Below are 10,131 nucleotides of genomic sequence, written 5' to 3'. Positions count from 1 at the left end.
GTAAAGGTGCCGCCTGCAACCCTGGCAGCCTGAGTATGATGATCCCTGGCTCCTCACAAGGTAGAAAGAGGGACTGCCTCCCAAAAGGTACCCCCTCATCTCCACACATACGCCATGACATGCCTACACTAATGTGCACCCACTGATCTCCACACATATGCCATGGCATGCCTACACTGTGTGTGCGCTCCCACATACACACACATGCCATGACATGCCTACACTAATGTGACATGCCTACACTAGCATGTGTGTGCTCCCACATACACACACATGCCATGACATGCCTACACTAATGTGACATGCCTACACTAGCATGTGTGTGCTCCCACATACACTGACTTGTACTTTTTAAAGATTATTTACGTTGTGTGTATGACTGTTTGCCCGCATTCGTGTATGTGTGCCATCTACTGGATCTTCTCAAACTGAAGGTTATGGATGGTTGTGACCCACCATATGGATGCTGGGAATTAGGTTCTTTGCTCTTGCGAAGGAAGAACCCATCCCTACAGCTCCCAAACTAAACTATTGTAAAGTGTAATTAAGCACACACTCACATGCACACACGTACACGCACACACAAAGAATCCACAGGATACAAGTCTTTTCAAGCACTATTTTATAGAACATTTTTCCTGAATGGATTCCTTGATGTTTTTATCATCTCTCTTGCTCTTGTACGGTTTCCCACTGCTGTGGATTCTGTGATGAATTATAAGGTTTGACCGCCAACCAAAGCTCTTCCCACACACATCACACTTGTAAGGCTTCTCCCCCGTGTGAACTCTCTGATGGGACTGTAGCTGTGAAGAGCGACTGAAGCCTTTCCCACACACATCACAACTGTACGGCTTCTCTCCCGTGTGGACTCTCAAGTGGACTTGGAGATTTGAATTCAGAGTATAGCCTTTCCCACACACAGTACAAACGTATGATTTCTCTCCGGTGTGAATGCCCTGATGGGCCTGAAGACTCGAAGGGCGACTGAATTCTTTCCCGCAGTCCACACATTTATAGGGTTTTTCTCCTGTGTGGACTCGCTGATGGATGTAGAGGTTGGAGCTACAAATGAAGCTCTTCCCACACTCCCCGCACTTGTATGGTTTCTCTCCTGTGTGGACCCTCTGGTGCGACCGCAGGTGGGAACTGCGACTGAAACTCTTGCCGCAGGCATCGCATTTGAACGGCTTCTCTCCAGTGTGGAGCCTCTGGTGGTCCTGGAGGTGGGAGGCCTGACTGAAGGCACTCCCGCATGTCTCACAATTGTAAGGTCTCTCCCTAGTGTGCACTTTCACATGGACATTAAGTGCTGATCTACAAGTGAAGACTTTTCCGCACTGCTCACAGGTGTACGGTTTCACTGGCGTGCAGACCCTCTGGTGACCGAATTCCTTCCGTTCTTCTCCTGTGCGACCTCCTTGATGAATGCAGCCATCTGTGCCACAAGGGGAGCCTCTCCCACATTTGACACATGCACAAGCCCTCCCTCCTGAGTCTGACACTTGGTGAGGATCCGAGCTGGAGGGATCGGTAACGGCTTCTCTGTGTTGGGAGCTTTTCTGTCTAGTGTGAATCCCTCCATTCTGGTTAAACGGCACCACCTCCATACCGTCTCTCCCATGATCCCTGGGGCTATACCGCTCCTTACTTTTGTATACTCTGTGATCAGAGCGGGGACGTGGAATCCAACTTGTAGAGTGAGTATCCTGTTTCCTCTGACCCGCTTCATCTCTATGGGAGACTTGGTGGTAGTGATCCTTCCGAGTCTGCCGCTCAGTCAGGAAAGTTCCCTGGGCTCTCAAAGTGGGAAGTGGGAGCCTTGCAGAGTGGATGGGAAGGCTTATTGTATGACTCTTTATATAGTTCTCATCTACAGAAACGGGAGCAGGTGGCCTTGGCCTGGACTGGCAGGGAGCCTTGCCCTGTAGCTGAGGAGTATTTACCACAGAGTCTTGACTCGTGGTTAAGTCGTCCGTGACCCACTGCCAGATTTGCCAGCAGGGAAGGGCTTCAGGTGACCCTCCCCCTCGGACTGCTCCTCTTGCACTCTGACCGTTAATCCCTATGAAGACAGGTAAGGACAAGTGAAAATGTTCACACCTCGGGACTTCACACTTAGCTCACCATACTAGACTTCAATGCAAAGCAATGTGATTTTTCGGCCTATCCTTTCCATTACTAATGAAGTTTTCGGGTGTAAATGCTAAACAGAACCCACTATATAGCCTACTGAGGGCCCTACTAAGAAATGGCTCGGCAGTCAAGAGCACCGGCCGCTCTTCTAAAGGACCTGGCTCATTCATAGCATCTCACAACTGTAACTCCACTCCCAGAGGATCTGACACCCTCTTCTGGCCTCCATGGGCCCCAGGCCCACATGTGGTATACATAAATACCTGCAGGCAAACACCCATACACATAAAATAATAATTTAAAATTTTTAAAGAGAACTAATAAAACCCATTTGAAATCAACTACTGGCTGAATTTTTTTTTTTTCTTTTTAAAATTATGTCTCTCAGCCGGGCGGTGGTGGCGCCCGCCTTTAATACCAGCACTGGGGAGGCAGAGCAGGTGGATTTCTGAGTTCGAGGCCAGCCTGGTCTACAGAGTGAGTTCCAGGACAGCCAGGGCTATACAGAGAAACCCTGTCTCGAAAAACCAAAAAAAAAAAAAATGTCTCTCTCGTACCATATGACAGTGTCAACGGGAAGAAACATTTTGTGGTGCTCAGTTTTCTAGGCACTACCCAGAACCATGCCTGGCACACACTCCAGCAATAAAGTGCTACAACTGCTCAAAGCACGCCATCCGGACCACACAATGCCAGCAACAGGGACAGAGAACCGCAAGTGCTAGAGATGAGTAACAGAAGATGTTTTACCTGAATCTCTCTCCCTCAGGGCTGCCCTCCTCGTTGGAGGCTTCTCTTCTCTTTCCAGGTATGGTTTATCTCGTTTGAAAAGTTGATACTCTGTGAACATGCAAAAAATCACAAATGTCAAAGGGCAGGGTCCGGTGGAAAGGCACTGGGGACACCAGTGGCACCTGAAATCATCATTAGTGCAACAAAAATAATGTGTGTTATAGCTGTGTTTAAGCTTCCACACACACAGCCCAGGGAAGAAACAGCATTTATGATGTGTCCCTTCCAACACACACACGCTTGCGTCAGGAACACAGTCTGAACAACCTACTCTGAGGTCACACCTACAGTCATCAGGCCTGTCCCCACTCACTCCGCATCTGCTTTCCTACAACGGGTGTCATTCTCTCTACAGAATGTTGGTGTTTCCCACTGTACCGGGTTTCATTCAAAGCTGCCAGCAGAGGTGCTGGCGAGATGGCCCAGTGCTCAGACCACTTGCTGTTCTTCCAGAGTTCTATGAGCACCTACGACTGCCTAGCCCCAGCTTCAGGGCGTCCAGGGTCCTCTTCCGGCCTCTGAGGACTCCCACATAAAGGTGTGTCTCTCACACATACACATACACATAATAAAAGTAAGTCTCTTTTAATGATCAGTATGGGGCTAAAGAGATGGGCCAGGGGCTGGGTGCTTGCTGCTCTTCCTGAAGGCCCCAAGTTCAGTTCCTAGAACCCACATCCTGTGGCTCATAACCACTTGAAATTCCTGTAATTCTAGCCTCAGAGGGTACACACACCTTTGTGTGTATACACATTCGCAGACACACACACACACACACACCAAATAAAATGTGATTTTGCTGTCAGTTTTTTGTTTGCTTTTCAAGGCAAGGTGTAGACCAGACTGGCCTCAAACTTAGGAGATCCTCCTGCCTCAGCCTCCTGAGTGCATGGGCTACCACTGCCCAGTAATAAATTTTAAAAATAATAATATGCAGAGATAGCTTCAGGGTTGAGAGCAAATGCTGCTCTTTCAGATGACTCGGGTTCAGTTCTTAGCACTCACATGGTGGCTCACAACCATCTGCAACTCTAGTTTCAAGGGTACCAGGCAATATACTCCTATACATACATATAAATAAACAAGTTAATTAATAAACAAATAAATACACAAAATGTCCTGAAATATCCTGTTCAGAAAAGACAAGAAATGTTCCAACCGCAAGGTCACAGGGATGTGCCAGAGGGCACCTGTCCTCACCCACTGAGAGCAGGTTCCGAAAATTCTCAACCATCACATCTTGGTACAGCGTCCTCTGGGCGGAGTCCAGAAGCCTGAATTCCTCCTTAGTGAAGACCACAGCCACATCCTTGAATGTTACTGCCTCCTACAACAAGCACAGATGACCTCAATCTTACAAACAACTGCTGTTAGTAACATCGTCCTAGTTAAAATCGTTTATCTTGAGGGAGATGGGGGGTAAGCTTGTAAAGACTCAAGAAATTCTAAAAGGAGGTTCCTTGAGATTCTGGGATGATACAACTCATTAGTCCCAGGAACTCCCTGAAACTGACCAGATGCCCAAGGTCCCTCTGGCCATAGAGTTATATGAGCAGTAAGAAATGCTTAGGGGACTCAGGTCAACAGTTTCCTAGAAGAGCCTCTCCTACCTATTGAGATGTCTGCAAGTCGTACATAAAGTTCTGGGAAACCCTTCCATGATGCAGCTGCCTTGGAGTCATCCTGCTCCTGGGAGTAACCCCAATAAACCCACCAATTCACCAATGTGCCTTTGGGTGGTACTGTTACTTGAGTCTGTTGTGGATTCCCTACTTGGGGCAAACAGATGTCTGATTGTGTCTCCCTAAGAGAAAAGTCAATACCAATGTCTGCTAGAGGCACAGTGGCCCTGAAAAGGTGGGGGACAGTTAAACTTACAGGGACAAACAAGCACCTGGCCTATCCTCAAGACATCAAATGCTTTCATACATTCTATTTTAAATTTAAAATCACATTTACTCATTGCATGTGTGTGCTCGCGTGTGCACATGTGCGCACATGTGTGCACAGCGGATGACTTGTGGAGGTCGGTTCTCTTCGTCCACCATGTAGATCTTGGGGATCAGACTTAGGTCATCAGGCCCGGAGGCGTGCACCTTAACCCCTGAGCCACCTTGTCTGTTCTCGAATGCGTTGAGTCTCCTTACATGAGAACAATCCTCTAGCTTAAGAAGACCCGTTACATTCTCACAACAAATAGGGCGAGCTCTACTTACCATGGGCCTGCTTGCTTTTAACCCTTCCTTCTGGGAGGTGCAGACCTAAAAAGACAGAAATGGGAAAGGAGAAGTCCCGTCAGTGCCACTGACCACACAGCTGACCCTTGTCAGATAGTCGGGTGCGTGTTCCTTGCAGCCTAAGGTCAGAAGATGACAACGGTACCATGGACGATAGGAACTCCACTCAGGAGCTCGTCACAGAACACTGTGCCCAAGCACAGCAGACCAGATCTCCTTGTACTAATTTTTTGCAATTTTCTCAAAGTTTTAAACTCTAAGGAAACTTCCAGTGGTGATAATGGTGAGGATGGTAAACGTGGAAATAGCATCTAGTGCTAATTCACTGTAATGGGTACTGAGTGGGCGTCCCACTCCTGATGGGAGTACTCTAGTACACTCAAAGCAATACATCCACTCACAGGAGCCTACAAGGAGCATATCGAGAACACACCATTGCCTCACGTTGCTTGGGGGTTTTAGCAGCTGTGACTGTTGACAATATTATTAAGCAAGGTAGTGGTGGCGGTCGGGGGGGATCACAGTGCTGTGAATACAGGGTACCCCGCTCCATTTTACCTGTGCCAGGTGGCATGGTGACCCTTCTTAGCCTGAATTTTGAGATGAGACCCTTCCCTGAACTGTTTACATGTGACCTGTGTGGGAGTCACCTGGATCTCACTGGGATGCAGACTTCAGGGATGTACATGCAGGAGGTCTCAGTTGTTAGATGGGCAGGGCTTGAGCCTGGGTACTGTCCCAGGAGAGGAAATTCTCTCTGCTGGTTCACGGTGAGTTTCTGAACTGCTGCATGGGACAGCCAGTCCAAGGAACACAGCTACCATTTAAAAGAAACTTACCCAAGAAAACCTAACAGAACCAAACTAAAAGAGCCATTGTTCCATTTGCATACTAAAGTTGTAACAGTTCTGTTTTTTTTTTAACATGATCTGTAATTTTTGACATCTCCATGTCTATAATGTTAAAAAAAAAAGTTATTTGGAAATACCAGAATTGGTGAAAACAGGGCTGGAGAGATGGCTCAGTGGGTAAGAGCACTGACTGCTCTTCCGAAGGTCCTCAGTTCAAATCCCAGAAACCACATGGTGGCTCACAACCACCCATAATGAGATCTGATGCCCTCTTCTGGTGTGTCTGAAGACAACTACAATGTACTTGCATATAATAATAAATAAATCTTTGGGGGGGGGAGTTAAAAAAAAAAAGAATTGGTGAAAACAACTTTTTAAAAAAAACCTAATACCAGGGACTGGGGAGATGGCTTAGTTGGTAAAGAGCTTGCTGGGCAAGCACGAAGACCTGAGACCTGCGTTTCATCCCAAGGGTACATTTTACTTGAAAAATCAGGGGTTGGGGAGGAGGGGGCTGCATGCCAGTGGCACAGATCTATAAAGCCAGTTCTGGGAAGGCAGATAATGGTATCTCTCCTGCTTCTTGGTCAGCTGGCCTCACCTAATTAGGCAATCTCGAAGTCCACGAGGGAGGATTTGGTGGATAAAGGCTTTTACCACCAAGCCCGAGTTTGGTCCTCAGGATACACAGGATGGTAGGTGGGCAGCATCTCCCCAGTGTGGTCTTCTAATCGCCACACCCACACGGCAACTCACGTTCTCCACCCCTACATAAATATTAAACAGAAAAACAGTGGATGGTTCCTGGGAACCCGAGGTTGACCTCCGGCGTCCGTACATGTGTGTGCGTGCGCACGAGTGCATACACACACACACACACACACACACACACACACACACGTACATACACACAGGTCTCAACAAATGTACAAGGCCTGCTCTCAAGATCCCTGCAAGCCGGTGCTAACCTATATTCACGATACCGGCTGGCTCCCTCAGGGAGCTTGGACCAGTAAAATTGAGCCACTGGCTGTGGATTTGAACAGCCTATTGTCAGAGGCTAGCCTATTGTCAGAGGCTAGCCTGGGGTATGGCTCCCACCCTTGGGTTCTTGGAAAGAAAACTCATTTACCCTCTCATGCAATGCCAAGGCTTAGAAACCCCCGCTTGTGTGTGTGTGTGTGTGTGTGTGTGTTTCCTTTATCCACCCCTTCAACTAGTGCTGGGGTCACTCTCCTTCCTGTCCCGTTGGGAAGGTCTGTGGCCCAAGTTCAAAGTAGGACAAGGATGTTCATGTGCTTGCTTCCAAATTGTGGTGCCTGGTGGTCTCTTCGGGCTTTCTTCAATCTGGGCACAACACTCTGTATAGACTCTAATAAAAGTCATTCCACGGTGTAGGACCCACACATTCTCCAGCGTCAACCAATCTTAGTCACTTATGGCTTCCAGCACTGCTTTTTGGGAAGTCAGGGCTGCAGGGAAACCAAAAATTGTAAAATTGTATAAAATTCCCTACATTACATCTCACAGTTCCTGCCCCAGTACCTGCTGCAAGCAGCCAGCTCCTTCCTATAAAGGTCATAGATGGGTCACAACTGTGAGGGCCAAGAACTGGATGGAGTATTACTGTGGTCTCTCCATGAGACCTGCATGCCAGGCAGTTTGAGTGTTTCACCATCCTTTTTTCTTTTTCTCCAAGTATGCTACTAGGAAGGTCTAATGTCTGTCTTTTGCAGAACACCCAGGATATGCACAGAGAGATCAGCTAGTGCGGCAGGGGCAGAAGCAGAGCCTACTATGAGGTGGAGAAGGTGGGCTGCAGGCCTGGAGGAGAGCCGCGGGAGCAGGGAGGGAGCTGCAGAAGGGGAGAGGTGGCTGCAGGCAGAGAGGGGGGCTGCAGGAGGGAGGTGGCTGCAGGAGGGAGGGGGACTACAGGGAGGGAGAGTGGGCAGCAGGGAGGGCAAGGGGGCTGCAGGGAGGAAGAGGGTGCTTCAGGGAGGAAAAGAGGGCTGCAGGGAGGGAGAGGAGAGTACAGAGGAGAGAGGGAAACTGCAGAAGGGGAGGGGTGCTGCAGGCCGGAAGAGGGGGTCTGGGGGCAGGGAGGGCGGGTTGCAAGAAAGGACTGCAGGACCAGAGAAGGAGATTGAAGGCAGGAGGGGGCTGCAGGCAGGAGGGGAGGGGAGGGGAGCTGCGGAATGGGAGAGAGAGGGCTGCAGGCGGGGAGAAGGGGCTGCCGGGGCTGCGGGGGCGGGGCGGGGGCACTGCAGAAGCCGCTCGCGCCGAGGGCCTGCAGGCACCGGGACGCTCCCTCCGGAGCTCGCCGCTGCTCCTTACCTTTCAAACCTCGCTCCTTCCTTTTCACCCGAGACGCAATTGCTGTCGATCTCAGAAGCATCTAGCGGGTCATTCTGGAGGTTCCTGGCTAAAATAACTCAAATTCAGGGGGACAGATGGCTACACGCTAGCCTGAAGCCGACGAGTTCCCAGAATTCCGCGTGGAGAAACCGTGCGTGACGCTCGGCTCCCTCGGGGGTAACGGAAGTGAGGATGCAGAGGCGCGGGTGGCCCGTCCCGAAGCTAGGGGAGGAGCACCATCCTCCCGTGTTGGATTTCCCTGTTGTTTTTCATTTCCCATACTCCCTAAGAAAGTCTTGGACAACAGCGTCTTTACATTGGAGGATGTAAAGCCTCAGGACGCATAGGCTTTGGCGCTGGAGAGATGACGTGGTGCGGAGAGCGCTGCTAACTGAGGAGCTCAAAACCGTAGTCGCTCCAGCTCCGGAGGACCCGTCGCTCTCTCGTGGCCTCCTCGAGCACTGCATGTACATGGTGCACAGACAAAACATCCAGAGAAAACATCCACATAATAAATAAATAAATAAATAAACAAACAAACAGACAGACAAACAAATACTTTTTAAAAAATAAAGTAAACCATTTATTGGTGTGTTCATGCATGCGTGGGGAGCATGCATGCTATGTAAGACCCCCGAAACTGGGGAGACCTCTACTCAAGTCCCGAGATGAGCTGGCACCCCAATAAAACACGCCTTTAATCCCAGCACTCGGGAGGCAGAGGCAGGCGGATTTCTGAGTTCGAGGCCAGCCTGGTCTACAAAGTGAGTGCCAGGACAGCCAGGGCTACACAGAGAAACCCTGTCTCGAAAAACCAAAAAAAAAAAAAAAAACCACACCTGAACACCTGATGCAAAACCACAAGAGGCTTTATTGTCAGCTAGCTGAGGACGAACTCCTGCCGGGCAGGGCAGGGGAGTTCGGCACCCAGCGGTAACAGTAGGGGGCTTTTAAAGGAAAAGTGAGGAATTCGGAGGAGTTGGGAGGAGAGTTGGCCTCAGTTCCTCTCTGGCGAGGTGGGGGAGTGAGCTGTAGCTCCTCTCCTGCGTCTATCTCCGTGCCCTTGGCACAGGGAGCCAAGCAAGCGCCTGGCTAGGTCTTCCTACAATTATCGCATCTCTGGTTGTAATGCACAGAAACAAAAAAAGGCTTTTTGCTGGCTATAGAGAACAAAGAGCTTCTTTCTGGCTGTATCCCCAGAGATCGGGGAAAACGGGCTTGGGGGAAGGTTCAGGGGCCTTACCTCCAAGGGAGAAACGCTCTAAGTCGGGGTCTCACAGTTACAGCGCAAATGAGTAAGTCATAGGACAGCATACAGGAGTAAATCTCCTTGCACTCACTATGTGAGTGCAGGGGACCCAACTCAGGTTGTCAGGCTGGGCAACAGGAGTGTTTACCTGCTGAGCCACCTTGCCAGCTCTTGAAAACTCATAAAGCCCAGCACAAGAACCAACTTTTTAAAAGGAGTGAAGATTCAAACATGGTTCAGCAATTTCAATAGAAATAAGAATAGCAAACATGGACATGTTTATCTTTAGAATTTTTTTTTTAAAGAAATGGATATAGGCAAATTACCTTGTGGGGGGAAAATGGTAACATGTGAGAACTGAACTATCGCATGTTGATGGCAAGAATACAAAGTGGACAGCTGTGTATTTTTTAAAGTTGTTCTTAGAAAAGTTAAATATATCACCATTGATAACGTAGTAGTAATTCTAGATGTAAATGGCTGGCTGTTTCACAACATAACCCATTCTCTT

General features: G+C 49.0%; 1 protein-coding gene across 1 annotated transcript; it reads right to left on the bottom strand.

The window, feature by feature from the left end:
• Nucleotides 1–617: 617 nt before the first annotated feature.
• LOC110298166 (zinc finger protein 112) lies at nt 618–8,719 on the bottom strand. The gene is made up of 6 exons (XM_021167221.3): nt 8,351–8,719; nt 6,618–6,783; nt 5,145–5,189; nt 4,129–4,255; nt 2,887–2,976; nt 618–2,065 (listed from the first exon to the last, which is right to left on the bottom strand). Exons 3-6 carry the CDS (start codon nt 5,145–5,147, stop codon nt 618–620), a joined length of 1,668 nt encoding a protein of 555 aa, XP_021022880.1. The 5' UTR covers nt 5,148–5,189; nt 6,618–6,783; nt 8,351–8,719.
• Between the last annotated feature and the right edge of the window lie 1,412 nt (nt 8,720–10,131).

The sequence above is a fragment of the Mus caroli genome, unplaced genomic scaffold, assembly GCF_978045245.1.
Source record: "Mus caroli unplaced genomic scaffold, Mus_caroli_1 scaffold_8, whole genome shotgun sequence".
Classification (NCBI taxonomy): domain Eukaryota; kingdom Metazoa; phylum Chordata; class Mammalia; order Rodentia; family Muridae; genus Mus; species Mus caroli.
This window is presented reverse-complemented; position numbering and strand designations above follow the sequence as displayed.

Coding starts and splice junctions, on each gene's coding strand:
- LOC110298166 (XM_021167221.3), bottom strand. Junction 2,977..4,128: donor TCGGAACCTGCTCTCAGTGG/GTGAGGACAGGT, acceptor GCATGTTCACAG/AGTATCAACTTTTCAAACGA. Junction 2,066..2,886: donor CCTGAGGGAGAGAGATTCAG/GTAAAACATCTT, acceptor CTGTCTTCATAG/GGATTAACGGTCAGAGTGCA.